At 42.4% G+C, this 17,773-nt stretch overlaps 1 protein-coding gene across 1 annotated transcript in view; it reads right to left on the minus strand.

Moving 5' to 3' along the window:
- The window catches only part of LOC119885549 (A disintegrin and metalloproteinase with thrombospondin motifs 9-like), a 43,040-nt gene extending 26,624 nt beyond the window's left edge, over positions 1–16,416 (minus strand). Inside the window, exons 1-21 of the mRNA XM_038695626.1 lie at positions 16,076–16,416; positions 15,361–15,758; positions 13,431–13,596; positions 11,268–11,605; positions 10,493–10,576; positions 10,268–10,392; positions 9,970–10,010; positions 9,728–9,833; positions 8,372–8,518; positions 7,606–7,747; positions 6,917–7,021; positions 5,724–5,869; positions 5,207–5,388; positions 4,968–5,104; positions 3,935–4,052; positions 3,647–3,742; positions 2,368–2,534; positions 2,036–2,165; positions 841–967; positions 513–723; positions 239–403 (exon numbers count right to left, since the gene is read on the minus strand). Coding sequence (XP_038551554.1) covers positions 239–403; positions 513–723; positions 841–967; positions 2,036–2,165; positions 2,368–2,534; positions 3,647–3,742; positions 3,935–4,052; positions 4,968–5,104; positions 5,207–5,388; positions 5,724–5,869; positions 6,917–7,021; positions 7,606–7,747; positions 8,372–8,518; positions 9,728–9,833; positions 9,970–10,010; positions 10,268–10,392; positions 10,493–10,576; positions 11,268–11,605; positions 13,431–13,596; positions 15,361–15,758; positions 16,076–16,172 — 3,228 coding nt within the window. The 5' untranslated portion in view covers positions 16,173–16,416. The remainder of the gene's footprint in view (positions 1–238; positions 404–512; positions 724–840; positions 968–2,035; positions 2,166–2,367; positions 2,535–3,646; positions 3,743–3,934; positions 4,053–4,967; positions 5,105–5,206; positions 5,389–5,723; positions 5,870–6,916; positions 7,022–7,605; positions 7,748–8,371; positions 8,519–9,727; positions 9,834–9,969; positions 10,011–10,267; positions 10,393–10,492; positions 10,577–11,267; positions 11,606–13,430; positions 13,597–15,360; positions 15,759–16,075) is intronic.
- Between the last annotated feature and the right edge of the window lie 1,357 nt (positions 16,417–17,773).

Below are 17,773 nucleotides of genomic sequence, written 5' to 3' on the forward strand. Positions count from 1 at the left end.
GTCATGCACAATCAACACTAGGATTTTGCATTTGACCGAGATCACTGCTGGCTTAAAATAACGGTATTTATACTGAGTCTGTTTCTCTTTACATTGACGACACCCAGCTAAGAGATTTTAAATTAAACATTCAGTGCATATGCCATCATCTCCTCATTTGCTTCCTTTATATGGACCACTATATGTGAGCAGTAAATATCAGACTGGTCAAAGAGAATACAATAATGGCAGAACTGACCTCAGACCAGTCACCGGTCTTCCATTGTGGACACAGGAAATCATTGCAGGGTTGGGCGGTCAGCTTGTCCCTTTGACTGCATTTGCTCTCATCACTGCCGGCCTCGGCTGCCTTTCGACACACTGCCCCTCGACGGCGGGTGCCCCCACCACAGCTCTTGGAGCACTGCAGGACAAATGTTTGAACATCAACAAGTGTAAACACATATACACAGCCCCTGATAAACCTTGACAAACATCTGGATTATGCTCACACACAAACACAACAATCTTACCTCTGACCAAGGCGAGTACTCCCAGCCACCGGGGTTACAGTCTCCATGGCAGCCTTCCTTATCATCAGGTTTGCGCTGACCACTACAGTAGCGATCATCAATCTTCTGGGTCTTGCCATCTGCACGGCTGATTTTGGCACAATATATTTCCAGGGTACGATATCCAAGGCCGCACTGGGCCGTGCACTCACTCTTACGAGCCACATGCCACCTGCATCAAAGGTGAAAGGGCAAATCCTTGTCAGTATTTTCCAAGTAATGACCAAGTAAAGAAAGAGTTGACTGGTTCATTTAGCTAGTAAAGGTTGGCTCAACTGATAATACAAACCTGAGTTCACATTCAGTGTTGCAGGGCTCAGTGATGACGGCCGGTCTAGCTGTACCGTGACACCTTTGGTCTGACACCACCACCCTGTCTGACTCTCTGCTACAGAGAATCTTCCGCTTGCGCTCTCCTAAAAAAATCAAAATTCTCTTAATAAATTCTAAAGCACCATATACCAAGCAAGAGTTTGGTACCCATGACAGTAAGTTTGTAATGTTACCTCCACGTTACAAGTACAGATATTTAAGAAAATGTGCTGTATACTTAGGTTTAAAAAAAGGTAACTTATTTATGTATATTATTCTTTGATGAGAAAGACACAGAGGAGTATGCAATAATTCATGACTTGAGTTGCAATCTCTTTTTCAAAACTTTATCCTCAAATGAAACTCCACTACCTTTCACTGCCTGACCTCAGCTTCTGTAAGACCCTGCAAGTACTTATCTGGGTCGAAGGAACAGCTTGCTCATGTACAAAATAGATCATCGTAGCGTTGTAATGAATACCAGCAGCAGTGTGTGTGTGCTTCACCTTCTCTTGTGTTGACATCCCAGCACTGAATCACAGTGCACCAACTGTACAGTAGGGGAGAGAGATTTAAGCCTCATGTGGCTCCGGGAAATAGATTCTCTATCAGTACCTCATGTTACCAAGTTTTGCAGCTTAGTGCTATGAGAGCTTAGTGTGCCCCATACTGCCAGAAAAGCGCTATAAATTGGAAAATCCAAAAGGTGCTGAGGGCATTGCATGTTTGCTGTTTATCCTGCTGTGTGAACTCATTGGTTTGTCTTTGGAATTTACTGTTGGTTGTTCAAGCAGGGCAGTGTCAAGAAGTGGAAAAAAGAAATTCTCAGACAAAGTGTTTGAGTCAAAACACATAACAGGTTTTCGAGTTTACCTGCAATCCGCCTCTGCACGCCCACATACTCTGAGTCATATCCAGAGTCATGCCAAAGAAGCTAATCTGCCACAGCATACTATGAGGTCGAACTTTAATCACTTGTTCCAAACCTATATGTCTGGCAGGAACTTGTCAAGTTTAGCCAGACAATCCTCTCTCTCCTATGCCTCTGCCTCAGTGGTTCCCACATCTCCTCTCTCCATTCCTTCCATGTTCCATCTTTACTGTCACCACACCATTTATCACTGACCACTCCCATCACCTCACTGCGCCGACCCCTTGTGCCTCCCCCTCACCTTGGCACAGGCGGCTGCACTCCTGCCAGGGCCCATAGGCATCCCAGAAGAATTGCTGCGGTTTGTCCTCTATGGGGATGTTAAAGGAGTACCTGACATCTGGGTTGTAAAGGTTGCCCACAGATAGCACCTGGTGAAAATGCAGGCAATGTGATATGCATTATAATACTGTTCATACTTATAATGGGTTTTTAACATAATGGATTGCCCACATACCCCAAAGTTTCTTTTCTTGTGGTGAAGTCTGTGGAAGCTTTTTAGCTTGTGCATGCAAAATATCTAGCTTTGCATCTCCTGCGAAGCAAACAAACGCATCACGATAAGGATTTTACCTGGACAATAATCTCCTCCTCGATGCGGTCAGTACAGTTGATTCTCTCAATGACGTGGTCAGAGCCACTGTACTCGATGACAGCGTTTCCTACTTTGATTTCCCTTTTGAACATGCTGACCACAAACTCTCCGTTAAGCAGGAACTCTCCACGGCTATTTGATATGGCTGCAGGGGGACAGAAAACAACATTACTGTTGTTAAGTCACTTACTGTGCTCAATCCCACTGAAACAGAGAGCCAGAATGAGCAGTATTCAATGTAAGAGCCAACTAACTACAAAACAACTGCAGAAAAAATTTAAAATTATGAAATTCTGTGTGAAAATGATTGGTCTAACTAGCTAAAGTAGGGTAAGAGTTAGGGTACTTTCTATATGTGACAGGGTAGCTTAGCAACACTATGGCTCATTTTCATTTACAGTAAGGCTGATGTAGTAGGCAGCAGTAAAGCCTTATTGGGGTAAAATAATCCTCTGTTCCTGGAGAAGTCCCATCAAGGGGTGTCCTGTTCTGTTCAACAGCCAGTCTGCTGCACTCATTCACTCTAATGCGATTATGGAGCTAATTTCCTGCCTTTACTTTCCTCGCCATTTCACACATTACACTAATATGACCGTGGAGAGCGGCCCTCATTCCGGCAAATTCGTCTCCACGTTGGGCCCCTAATGACTATGCCCATGCACTAATACATAGAAATACACACACACATACACGATCACGGGTGACAGCTGAAGTTTGTTTGTTCAGAAGTTTTCATGGCGGCATATCATCAAGCAAACACACACACACCGATATGCAGACACACACTTGTTGACCTTGATAGAATGGTAGCCAGAGGGCTATCTGAGCTCATATATTAGCACACTTGTGCCAACAAGACATGCACACTAATAGCTGACAAAGCAGCCATATCCAGACTGACAGGCAGGCATATGGTACAGAAAGACACACATTTACAGAACCAGAGAAAACACACACTTGCACACACACACAAATGCTTATAAACCAACTGACCTTGTTGGAATGATACCCACAGGCCTAATTCTGGCTCATTAATGTGTAAGCATGCACACTATATGCCAACTCCTAAAGTTTGCAGTACATGACATAACACTAAAAGCTGAACACTGTCATCCACATAAACATGCAGGCAGAGATGCTTTCAACAGCGCATTGCTCAAGATATGGTTGGAAACAGTATTTACAGTATTGGATATGAGGAAAAACAATGAAAGTATTACCAGTGCTTTCTTTTCAATGAAATGCCGGATGTCTTACCGAGGTAGTTGTCATCCTCCGGTTTCCCTGAGTAGCTGTGTTGTCGCACATCTATATTTGTAGCACCACTGGGTATTCGCACTACTTCATTGTAACCTGCAAATGGCATGAGTCGTGGGTTTAGATCATTAGTGTACTGAGTTTATGCCTACGTCAACAGGTGAACCCCACTCTTAGTGCTATTCAATCTGAAGACTGAGCACGTATGTAAAAATGTGTTGAAGAGAATAACAACAGCTGCTGTTATTCTTATTTGCTGAAAGTGAAATGACAGAGGCTGTAGCTCACCATAGCGGACGATGTTGAAGGTGCCTGCCACAGTTTTGCAGGAAGAGTTGTCACCTCCGCACACGCCACACTTGTCCCTCCTTGCTTTAGAGTTCAATACGTGGTCACAGCCCGCTTGCTGCTCAGTAAAGAGATAGAAGGGAGGGGATAAATTAAAAATAAAAAAGGAAATGCCAGGAGTCATATAAATGGTAGTAATAGGAAAGGGACAAAAGGAGGGAGAGTGGATAACAAGTTTGAAGAGCAAGGGAGAAGATCGGATGGAAGATAAAGGTGAGAAAGAAGAGAAAGATGTGCAGACAACATTATATGACTGTGAAGCCGACAGTGAAGTCTGATTTCTGATTTTTTTAAAGAAAACGTCTTTAGCTAACGTCTTTAATTCCAGTTACTTCGCAAATGTTCAACACTGATTATGAAAGAAAGATTCAGACTGAGTGACCCTTGAAATAGTTCAATCAGAACTTATTGAGTTATAGCCATGTCACTGACACCCATCTGAAGAAATTTCCTTCAAGAAACCACACTGGAAATTGCACAAGCTGCTCAGCTTGCAATTGGCTGTAGCGAGAGACATGCTTGATTTTCTATAAAGAATGAAGAGCTTAGCTTTAGTGCCACAGCATGGATCGAAATCCACTTGCCAAGGCCAGGAAGGCAAGTCACTGAACCACAATCTAACCAAAACACTGTGTGTGTGGTTTAGAGTGTACACAGAGAAACCCACTGCCTCTTTCAAGAAGTATATTGATGTTTATGGTATGTTAGTGATCAAGCTTTCAAACTAAAACTCTATCTGTCACGGGTTTGAGGCAACAAACACAGTTTGGTTTGGCAAAGGATTGAAGTGCTCTTTGAAAATATTTTCTAAAGAAATATTAAAGAAATAAAAATGAAAAGAAATAGAAATTATTATATCCACTCCACACACAGTGCAGGAATGGTCACCATTAGAACCCATAGTTATGATTTCACATAAGCATTTGAAACATGCAGCCGAGTGTCCTAAACGAATAAGAGTTAGGAACCTCACCCTGCACAGGCCCTGGACACAGATGTCGTTGGTATCGGGTCCGCATGGCGTGCCATCAATGACCCTGTCCCTGAGCTGATAGTAAGCTGTGCTGCCGGCCACCCTGCAGAACAGCTTACACCTGTCCTTCATCAGGACTGACAGAGGAGGCAAGACAAAGACAAACAATTAACACCAATTGGTGTCAATATCAAAGTTACATTATGTCTATTATGACTGGAGAAAAAAAGGATTCTCACTTCCGCTGTACTTGGGCACCCAGCGGACATTAGGAGGTAGACCGTTGATGTTGAAGTGCCTGCCATCGAAAGCCGCACATTGCTCCTCCCTGAAGTCCTTCTTCTGCTTGGAGCAGGGCTCAGAGTTACAGGAACGAAACTTCATTCGGCGTCCCACACAATACATTCCTCCATTTCTGGGCCTGGAAGCAAGATTGAGGAAGTGAACGGACCAATCACTGATCTGATTCAGAAAATATCTCAAGACATCTTTCCTCCACAGATGGCCACCATCACACACCGTGCTCTCAATCTGTTAATCTATTAAACCAGGATGAAAGGCAACATCAAAATTGATTTCTTTATTTACCAGGAAACAACCCAGTAAGATCAGCCATCAGAGGGTCTGTCTTAATGAACACTAGCTATGGAAAGAATTCCCTTCAGGAGGCTTGATCTATGCAACACTGACTTTGGCAGCTAGGATGGAGACATGGTCCACTAGGCATGCATGACTACAAAGAGAGAGAATGCTCACACGGGTCGGTTGCATTCGCGCACGGCAATCTTGATGCCCCCGCCGCATGTCCGTGAACAGGTACCAAAAGGACTCCAAACTCCCCATGCCCCTTCCACAGGTGTGGCGTCATGCTCTTTTGCTATACACAGGCCGTGTTTGCAGTGCTACAATGAGTGAGAAACAGAAAAGAGACATGTCAGATGAATGAAGAGAGCAAAGAATACGGGAGAGTAAGAGAATGGGGTGAGCGAGTGAAAAAAAAAATAAGAGGAAGAGAGAAAAAATCAAAAAGAGAGAGGAACAGACAGAGTGAGCACATGAAATCTTATCCATCGAACTGGCAACACATCTATCTGCTCTCTTGTGCTTTGATGCTAATCTGGGAGAAATTATACAGTGAAGCAAATGGAAAAAAGACAAACCGAAAAAGACATTTCATGGCCAGGTCTGGCAGGACAGAAGACAAGGAAACGTCACGCACATAGTCAATAAATATATCTCAGCCCATAACAGGAGGATAATCTTACACTGTTCAACAAACAGACTCCAGCTTAAGTATTTAGTCTGTTGCACTCTGGCATGGCATGGGATGAGAAGTTGGTGTAAACATGAAAAGGTTTCAAAATGTGTGTGTGTGTGTGTGTGTGTGTGTGTGTGTGTGTGGATCTTTGCGTCTTTGGACTTCATGTTGCTTTCATGTTCTCTCAGTCTTAGTGGCAGGAAGCGAGGGGTTAGTGAGAAAATCCTAATTAAAAGCTACACTAAGACAGAGAAACCTCCATCATTTACAACTTCACACCACCTACTTACATGCCAGCCATGTTCAATTACTAGAGCTTTTTTGGAAATGTGTTTTCTTTTGTCATTTTTACGCTCTGTATAAAGGAGAAGATTGAGGAGATGATGGCCTGTGAACAATTTTATGGTCATGAGTCAGTGAAAAAGTTACAGGTTCAAAAAAAGGAAATGTGGTGAGGATTGTCAGCTCAAAACACAGAACAATATGAGAATTAAACCATAATGTAACGGATAAAAACGCAGCAAACCCATGGTGTGTTCACATGTTTCCCCTTTACACGTTCATCCCAAACGAACAAAAGGTTAATTTTCTTACTTCTTGCTCCTGAAACTTTTTAACTGACAAAAAAAGTCTTCCTCCTTCACTTTTTCCTTTCTCTAAGCATCCGCCTTTGTTTCCACATGACACTTACCTTTCCAGGGGAGCAGTCAGTGCCGTCTGCCCACGGCATGTGCTGGGTCCTGCAGCCTCGCTGGGCACCCTCTGGACTGGTGCACCACAACCGCCGACACTGAGTCTGAGAAACACACACACGCACACACACACACACACACACACACACACGAAAAAAATAAAAAGTTGAGACCATTAGCATATACGGCACATAAATGTCACATTAAATAACATCACTATAGACAACTATTTTAAATATGGACACCAATAGGCAGACATCCAATTTATTGCACATAATTATGCCAGAAGGTGACATCATACAGTAAGCCCTAATGCGCTTTCTGTCTGTGGTGAAAACATTTGACAAGAAAACTATTAAACAGTGCTTAAGTGTGTCACACATATTTTGGAGAAATTACTTTAGTAATGATTGTAAAACAGATTATTAGACAGCAGCTGGATGGTTTAATGTCCTGATTCCACCTTTCCTCACATTCATGTTTTACGGAGTTTTCAACAGAATTTACAGGTGCTGAGATTCAACTGGTTTTAGTTTGCTTGTATATCAGAGAAAACTATCAGTATACGTTAAAGGCTTAAAATTTCAGCTGGGAATCTTTGCTGCACATGATCATAACACAAGAGGCTTCCGTCAGAGACCTACATGTGCACCATAACAATTTAGATTTGCACACCGACTCCACTTACCATATAAGGGCACACCTGAGTTCCCGGCCCAAATATCAATTCACACTGTTTATTGACGTTGTATATCCGTCCAGGCAGCTGCTGCGACAGACTGTAAGGCCTAGAAACGGGCTCATCGAGCAAGCACTCACCATATCCTGTGCTATTAAGAAATAAAAATAAAACGACTTAAAGGAAAAAAGGGGAAAACAAGAGACACAAACAGACAGAAAACACACTCAGTACACCCGGAGAGGTCATTTTTACCTGTACATACACAAAACAGCTTTCTCAGTGTCTTGACAGATTTCTGTTTATATTCAGTCAGCTATACGTAGTAAGTGTTGGTGATATCAGGAGGTGGGGGATGCAGGGAGAACTTTGGATAGTTATGGGTATGGAATACCAGATACTATCCCATTACTCTTTACTAGAGTAGGAGTTCCCTGGTCTTTCTCAGTGGGGTGAGGAGCCTTTGGAAGAGAGGAGACCAGAGGCTGCAACAGACCTAATAAACGATGACAGTTTATTTGCGTTTAAGCCTAAAAATGTGTCTGTTGCTGCCAAAAGTGGGGGAAACTGCATATAGTATGAATACACAGCACTCTGTGTGTGTTTATGTGTTTAAGAAACATACTTTTTTTACTGGACTTTACTACTTTGCATATCCTATTTCATTTCAGGCTGTTTGAGTTGTTCAGAGGTTTTCTTCCTTAACAGCAGAAAAACATAATCTACATGATCTAATCCCCATGCATGTTTGGAACAAAAAAAGAGAATGACATACTCGAGGAACTCAGTGATGTACTTCCTGCTACACTTGGACCACATCCAAGGGTTTGTGTTGTAGTTAAGTGTGGGAGCCATCACATGTTGCTGAATCTTGACTCCGTCCTCCTTGCACTTGTTACTGTCGTCATGAGGCATGTTGAACCTGGCAGAGTAAAGTAAAGTAAAGTCCAGGTATTATAAAAAATATTATAGTAACAAGGGAAGTACAGCGAACCGAAAGATTTCTTTCTTTCCCTTATCTAGTAATAGATCTGTTACCTGTAGTTTATGTCACACAGAACTGTAAGACCACTGTTGGCTGAGATAAATGTGACAACAGCCAGTATTATGGTGATGAATGCTTCTAAATTGCTTCTGGCTGGGACTTTTATAAAAGTGCTTCTCAAAGCAACAAAGACAAGACTCCAATTAAAAAATTGTTTTTCTTTGCGCTTCAGTGAGTTTCATTTGTTCCGCCACATGTTATAAATCTAAACATTGATTCTGTATTTCCGCTGTCATTGTGTTATTGTTTTTTGGGAAACCCATTCACAGGTTGCAGTTGAAAATAATGCATTTGTATTTCTTATCTGTGGGGAGAAACCAGCACAACATTGAATGCATTAAATGACATGAATACTGGGCAACGGACATAGCAGAAAAAATGTAGATGTGAAAATCAGAGCAGTGAGAAACATTCCAGCTCCTGCATTGCGAACAATAAGATCCTGGTTGGTGGTAGACAGGTACAGCACCACACTGCTCGCAGCCGGCCCTCTGAGCTACTCAGCTCCCCACCTGACAGGTACCATATAACACTGAGCTCTGGGGCTAAGCTGCCGTCAAGTATGTTGTCACCACTTGAGGCGGATAAACGTGGAATTAAACAATCCCACCTTTTGTTTGGTGGTGAGAAGGAGCATTTGTTGGAGATGGTCTGTAACAGTCTCCACTGTAGAAAGCTAACCCCCTCCCTTCCCCTCCCCAAGCTCTGTCTGACTCAGGACTTTGGACAATGCAGAGTCTGCTGAAGGCTAGTGGTCAATAACCAATGTTTTTCCCTTAAATTCTGAGAATCCAATTTGCAGACTCGCACACTCTTTTATCTTCCCTCTCAAGATGAAAGTTGGGTAAAAATTAAAAGATGTGATCAGAAACACACAAAAAGAATCAGAAAATACTTGGAAACCAAAAGGAATGTACGGCTGTTGTGTCCAAATATGCAAGATTCCTTGATCTCCATCTGCTGGTCAGGCATGTGGGTATTCCTAGAAAGACTTTTGAAGCTCTACCAATGCCTCACTGCAGCCAAAATGTTCACAAACTACGAGTGATGACAGTACTTGAGGTAAATAGTCAGTGATGTGCTTACACATGACCAAGTTCATGGGCGATGGTGAATGCAGTGCTAAGTCCGTTGTCCTCGCTGATGCTGCAGCTCCTGTACGGATCACACACCGTCCCCAACTCTGCAAGTCCTTGAAAACAAGAAAAGAAGAGGCTCACTTTAGTTTTAACAACCTTCAGTAACAACCTTTATAATTTGCCATCATGATCATACCATCATGAACATGTGAAGTACAGTATGTAGTTTATAGTAGTAAATCCACTTACCTAAGGTATCACACTTGTCCCTTGCTCTGCAGATGTCCTGCCTGTGGTGCACACACACATAATAGGTCATGGTCAAGGGCACAGAAGAACATTCCCCCCAACCTTCAGGGGATCCTCCTTATTTAGGTTGATTTATAAACTGCAATTCCATTCATCATGAATCTGGACCCCATTTGATGCAACTGATTCTCCATATACTTATTACAATGTTATTTGGTTGTTCGAAAGCACTAAAAACCTGTTCAAAGCATATACTGTATGCAGCAAGGAACTTGATCATTTGGTCATTGTCTTGCACCTGGTGATTAGGATGGCAGTGTCGTGATGGGAATGGTGGTTATCATCCAGGATGTTCTGGCTCTGCTGCCAAATGCAGAAGTTCTTTAAAGTGGTCTGTGCATTAAATGAAATGACTGGACCATCCTGAGAATTGAGAAATAACCAAAGGTATCATTTCATTGATAAGTATGTACACCACATACTTGCTGAAAGTCTGAAAGTATGGAGATTGAAGCGGTCTTACCAGCTCGTTGTTTATTATGACTAACTTTACAATCACAATGTTAATCAGGTTGCCAATGCTGGGGTCTTTGTAGATGGAAGACACCTGAATGAGGGAAACAAAACATAAACTCAAAACACATTTTGAAGACTAGTTTTAATATTAGGATCAGTAGGTTACAATATTTTATTTAACGTAACCCAGCTGAAATTTGACACAGTATATTTACTGGTAACTCTATCGTGGACTGCCTTCCTGCAGTTTCAGGCAAGTACAGGGGAATTTAGTTGATTGGAAGATCAAGTTGATAATAGCCTGAGCCCCTGTGGAGAAGGCAGCCCTTGCCAAAAACAGAATATAGGTCATCTTAGCCTCCCCCCTGAGGTCTGTCGGCCCCAGGCGCCTGCAGAAGTTTGTATTTGAAGTGCCCGAGAGTATGCGGCCTATGTGACATACCTGAGCTTATTTTTAACATTCATCAAAGCTGTCAGGCAGGCTCTACCTCAAGCTGCCCTCTCTTCCCCCTGGCCGTTTGAAAGTGGTGTTTACCCCTGCCCTATGCTGCCCTTTTCCCTCCCACGGCCCTCCTCTGAAGGCTGGCTGACTGACTTGCAGCACGAACAGCACAGCAGAACAGGTACATACATTTGGTGCACATGTGTAGCTGCTTTCTGTCCATATATATGCTATAAGTATACAGACGCATAAACACACTTGCTTTTCTCAGCCAAACACCTCCACTGACCAAACATTCTCTGCTAGAAGCAATGAAGCCATGTGACAGAGCAGAACTTACTATGGACATCAATGTGAGTATGTAGTGCTGTAGGTTGCTGCCATGATGCTCCACCATTTTGCTGTCGGCCACCAGCATGACTTCAACAAAGCGCGGGTAGGAGAGGAAGCGCTTTGATCTCCTGTGAGGTCCTGAGTCACCACTGCTATCATTTGATGGTCTAGCGCTAGCACTGCCGCTCTCTGATCTGAGCAAAGCATCTCTGGCCAGGCCGGCACTCAGTGACGCCACATCATTGAATATACCAGCACCTACCACAGGGGCTGCATCGGGCACAGTGGTCACCCCAGCTACTGGCCTTCTCTTAAGCTTGTGTCTCTTATGTCTGTGTTTGTGTCCTATAGAGAGAAGTCAGAAGGAATGGAGCATGTGTAAATATACAAAGATGGAGGGATGACGGGAAACACATTCGGTGTGAGAAACAGACAACATATGAATCAAAGTTTGTTGTGACAATTTGTACAATATAGCTGAACTTGTGGTCTTTAAAGGTGGAGATACATGAGGTGAGTTGGCTGCCTGGAAGTGGGTTTTGTTCAACTATGTTGCTGCTTATTGTTGCTCAAAGAGTGGGTTGACAAATGAACACTGCCTGGAAGGCCTTTTATTTCTCTTTCCCTCCTTTTTCAGGAGAGGGGAGAGAGAAGGGCAAAGAGTTCAGGCTAGGTAAACCTGGCACCCAGCCATAAGGAAAACTGGAGCAAAAACTGCCGGCAGACACACCAAAAGAAGGCAGTTCAAAAACTGGGCATCAAAACGTCTCAACACTGAGAGGAATTAGGTCTGATTTTAATCATGACATGGCAACAAAACTGCTGAGTGCCAGTCTTTTTTTTGTTTTCTCATCACATGCAGATCACCCTTTCTGGACCACCAGCAATGCGTCACCACCTAAACACACACTAACAGTGAGCTGGACAATACCACATTAGTGGATCTACTTTCAGTATACATTATTTATGTCTCTGATCAAAAAACTTCAAGACTTACAAGGTAACAATGGAACTTTGTTGTAAGGATGAATCAGTCTTGGCCAAAATGGCTTTTAGTCAAATGTATGTTCCTTCAGGCTATGATATCACTCTCTTTCTCTCTCTCTCTCTCTCTCTCACACACACACACACAAATATTTTGGTACAGAGTGAAACCAAATATCTGCACAAAGAAAAAATATTTCCAGATTTATTTTCTTAGTTGTGATTATTTGACAGTTTCAAGTTGGCATGACTTTGCTATTATACAATTTACACTGCATGTGCATGGCAGTGGGTCTACCCAACTTTCTTATCAAAGAGGCAGAGGAAGTGCAAGAGTCAACAGGAAGTTCAGCCAGTAAACTGAGATGGGATGATACAAGGGTGAACTTCCAAATGAGTTTTCCTGTGTGAGAGTTGGAAAGCTTCCACACTACTGTAATGTAGCTGCAGGCGCTGCACTGTGCAGGCTGTGACATGATATGTGACCCGAGATAGTTTCACACCATATATCACTTTAATCCCGTCTTCTATTTGGAGCCGACTAATCAAAATAGTGCCATTCTATTACCATATTACAATTATAAACAAAACAACTGAATGGTTAACAATTTAATATTATTTAATCAATTATAATATTTCCTTTTAAGACTTCATTATTTTTATTTTCCATTTTTCTGTAATTTTACAGTAATAAAATCTGGCATCCTTTCAAAACCTTCATCCGTATCCAGACACACTCAAAGGTTTTTCTTGTTTTAACTAGATAAGCTACATATGATTCTACAGTACCATGCAATGATTAGTGTAATAGATTAGTTGCTATTACATAATCAGTTCCTGTGATAGTGGAGACTTTGGGGATAGTGCAATGATTACTGCTTACATGTGTGGGAACCAAATTAAAGGTAACATAATGCATGCACATACAAAGAGTAATTTCTCTACTCGCAAGCCACGTGTATGCCATGAAAACACTTGCAAGAACTTACATGCACAGGAACCAACCACATACACATATATCCCCTGGGAAGTCCCTCCATAGATGCAACAGTGTGCAGTTTAGTTAGAAAGAGAACACTTAGTGACAGTTCAACTGGAGCAGATATTTAAAGAAGATGATTGGCTAGAGCACCTCAGTGTCGCACAGTATTTGCATGCATGTATACCATCATGCAGTACACCATACCTGAAGTGTCACATGCTGAGTTCTCCTCAGATGTCTGTTGTTTCTTGGGTGGGCTCTTCTTGTATACAATATGAGGTTTTGTGTGTTCCTCTTCATAGTATTCTCCTTGATAGCTGTGTAGGGGTTCCACAAAATACTCCCCTTCTGGAGACCTGAAAGTGCCAAGCTGGATAGCAGAAAAAATGCATAGTAGTTAGTCTCCATCCATTCATCCATTTTCTGTAAATGAATATTCCTTTACAGTAACAACATAACATGGGGAGGACTTGCAAAATCTACACAGACAGGACCAAGGGGAATATATAGTTTAAAAAACATTGTAAATCAGTGAGCCGCCATACCACTCTAATGAAAACATTTATAGCAAGCTACAGTGGAATGTGGCTAATTTACTATTCATTAGAGAAAATAAGCAATGCCAACACCCGAGGGCTTTGATAAAATTATGAAATAAGTGAATTTGCATGCATGTAAGAATGGTACCAAAACAGCAGAAAAAAGGATAATAGTGCCTGTGATGCTTATCAGGAAAACAGTGAGACTGTATGTTCTTGGCAAGCATGCTGAAAGCCTTGTTATATGTATTTCACATGGCACGTTTAATGTGACTGGCTAACTTGGAGGTCTGTGACTTTCCAGATAAGGTACATGCCAACCCAAGCACATTTCACTTGTTGCTCATTGTTTGTGGAGAATCATCATGGTCAGCCGTGGGGGCTGACAAAAGTTGAGCACAATTATTTTTGGCACAAATCATATTTACAATCCCTGGTAATAAAGTATGACAAAAAATGATCATTAGAAAAACATTAAATTCTCCTGCATGTGCAAACATTTGCAGCAGGGTGGGCTGTTCTTCAGCAAGGGGGCACAGGGAGATGCTTCCTGCTTACATTTCCTTGAAGAGGACACTATTCCCATTATTGGGCTTGGAGCTGCACTTTGATTGACCTGGAGAGTTGGCAACGCAAAAGAGAATCTCCCTGTATTATTTTAGGATGTGCAGAAATAAAATGCAATTGCGGCCCTCAGCAGCATTGTGCTGTATTTTAGAATAAATGTGCCCTCGGAGAACTTGAATAAATAAGACGATATGCTCCATAAACGTCAGCTCAACTCCCTAAAGCTTTCTGCAGAGCAGAGCGTTCAGAGCGCTTTTTGTTTGATGTCATTGTCATTCGGTCAGAAATTTACCCCTTACTCACATCTGTCACGTCGCTGTGGCTTTCTATGGATAAACTCGGAGTGCACTTTTGCTCACTACAAAACGCATGCTTCAGCAAGCCTGGGAGTGGGACCAATTTGTCGTGACGTCAGTACCACCCGTACTCCCGCTGTACGAGCGTGCGTAAAGACGTCACCGACAACAGGGAGAGCAGGGAGAGAGGCATGGAAGTAAGATTTAGAGTAGACCGTTCATTAAACTTGACTTTAGCCAGTGTACTGGGGAGACTCGCAAGTCAGAAAAGCTGTTAGCTATTTTGAATTATTTAATCAGTGGAAGCACACTACAACAGGATCCTTGCACAAAAAAAGCGTTAACAAATCATGCAGTCTCAAAATTATTTTTCTGAAAATTGTTTTCAAAATCAATTTCAGCCTCACTTACTTGTGAACAAAATATTTACACAATGTTTTATTCTTTACTGAGATAAGCGTATTATTGTATTCTTTCCCAAATACAAACGTGTTTAAAAGCGCAATATGTATGGCTGGTTACGAGAGTTGCACGGATGGGCTATAAAACGCAGGTGGCGCGCACTTTGTGCAAATGTTCAAGATATAAAAATGTTGCTAAGGTAATGGTGAAGCAGATTTTCAAGTCCTGTGTAAGCAACACTTTCCCCTAAATATCCATGGAGGAAAAGTAAAACACCCGGTGGTAAAGTCATCACATGCACGGCGAGACTAAACGTGCGTAAAAACTCACCAGTCCGGAGCACAAACTGATGACCGCGGCATGTTCTGCTTGTGCATTTACATGTCCCTTATAGAAGCAGTGCCTTAACTCCGTGTCCTCCTCCTCCTCTACCTCTGCATCTGTTGCAAAATCCGTTATGTTATCTCCTCGGGGTACTCCAAGTACTGTCACGCTGTAGAGAGGTGCGATAAATCCCGAATCCAGCGTGAGGTTGAGGTGATAATTCTGTCCGAAAGCAGATATCCTGTAGTGGATATTTGGCGAGGCCCAGTGATCCGTACTATTGCCGGTGCTCTCGTCCAAACTTCGTCTTTTCCTCTTGAAGTGCACACTGGTTGGAAACTTGTCACCGGCTTCATTCACTCGCAGCGGTGTTACAATCTCATAAGCGCCGATCTCCTCTTTTACTGTGGAATAAAGGCAGAGGAATGACAATGCAATTAAGGATTCAGTAGCAGCCCAATAGCATCGGTACAAATCAAAGAGCCCAGATGTGTTAATCGATAGATTATGATTTACAAAGTAATGTCTTCTTTCTTGAAAAAAATGTTGTTTTACGGCACTGCAAGGAAATGAATGATAGCCAGCCAGTGGAGTTTAGGTACTAGAAAGCGCTGCAAGTCATGTGCTTGGCTGAATTCAAAACTCATTCATTCTCTGCCCCCGTGTTAGAAAATAACTCAATGAGGGGGGAATGCGGGGTTGTCAGAGCGGCATACTTTACCTGTGCTTGAATTCAAAAGTAATCTCCCCGTAGATGCAACAACATTTAAGAAATCAGGGAATAGTAGGAACCCCAAGCCCCAGAAGAGCACATGCATGATTGTCCACGTTCAGAGGAAAGCGGCAGCCTGTATTCCTGTAGTAATACTGTATTCCTCCAGTCACTCCGGGCTTTCCGCCTCCGGTCCGCCTGCCACATCCAATTTTATTATCCTCGACTCTTGAGTAGATGATCTCTCGCCGGTGAAGTACACTGCTGGGACGTGAGCGCTTCGCGGATTCCCTGGCAAACATGCATACTGCAGAGAGGGGTGGGCTGCTCAAACAGTCAACTGCGATGGGCTCCGCTGCAAGCCTGTACACCAGCTTTCTCCCCAGCTAGGGGCGGGATCAGCCAGGCAAGGTACACTTGTGCTACAGTGAAGCCACTCCCGTTATATACTGTAGTGACAACAGTGGTCCACTTTGGATGATGTGATATCATCATTGACTGGGTTGTTCACAAGTCTATTTGGGTTATTTTATAATTCTAAGTTAAGACCAGCCTATACAGGGTCCATACTGATGGCCCCCAGTAACCATAAAGTGCCCGATTAACTAATTTAATTTGTATGCAGTTCAATTGTATGCAAGTTCTTATATAAACTGACATAGGTACATACTTTCAATAACCTCAGGTTATAGAGGGGCGGGCTTTTAGCACAGTGTGCAGAGCAGATCAGTGACCATGGCAGTTAGATCGGCCCATATAGAAAATGCCTTCCCTGGGGCCACAAGCGAGATAATCCTGGCATGGCTGTATACTTAGAAGTTCAAGGGATCACAGAGTGACAAAATGCAAACTGGCAAACAGCGTAGCCATATACATTAGTGATCTGAGGTCTTAAGTAGGTGCAGGAAAAGGTATTGTGTAGGGATAATGGTAATGGTTTTATGAGCTATATTCTCCTCAGCAGAACAATGCTGCAGGCTGTATGGAAGCCTTTGTTATGTGGAGGATCAAAGTGTGGGCTATGCAGTCTGTCTCTTGTCTCATTCATGTAAAAATGCCCATAGCTACAGACAGAACACATAAGTTGTTCTGCTAACTTTTAAAATATATTTTAAATCGGCATGTGCACTAGAGCCAGGCTGATAAATTGTCTATTAACATGGCAGCTACTGTATATCAGTATCATTGTCTATGTTGGCCGATAAGTAAAAGGAGAGAAATGCCAGAAATATGTTTGTGGTAGTTTAGAAACACACAATCACATAGTTTGTCCTTCAGAGACCTCTTAGAAGTCAGTCTGCAAAATGTCCCCTCGCTAGATATGGTGCTAACAGTTATTTAAAAAATAATGTAATATGTATATAAAATATCAGATTTTTGAAATTTCTAACTACTAATATCCACCATACATACACCAAGGCACAATGGAAATATGACTTGCCTAATGGAGTTATGTCCTAAAATATTAGGCCTTTTTTATAGCAGACAATTAGACCTTAAGACATAATCACTGTGACACCCACCGAAAACAACAGTCAATTCCAGGTGGACATCTGGCATTTGAATCGCAGAGATATGTAAATGCTAATTTGCTGATTTTGGACTAGACACCTTCTTACATGACATTTCATACTTCTTGACCACTTAGTTAAAAAATGACAACATTAGCCCAATTCTGTCATAGCACTGAGATGTTGGGAGAGCTTT

This window comes from Micropterus salmoides, unplaced genomic scaffold, assembly GCF_014851395.1.
Source record: "Micropterus salmoides isolate LMB-PRFRI ecotype aquatic unplaced genomic scaffold, ASM1485139v1 Ms_hic_scaffold_4, whole genome shotgun sequence".
Lineage (NCBI taxonomy): Eukaryota > Metazoa > Chordata > Actinopteri > Centrarchiformes > Centrarchidae > Micropterus > Micropterus salmoides.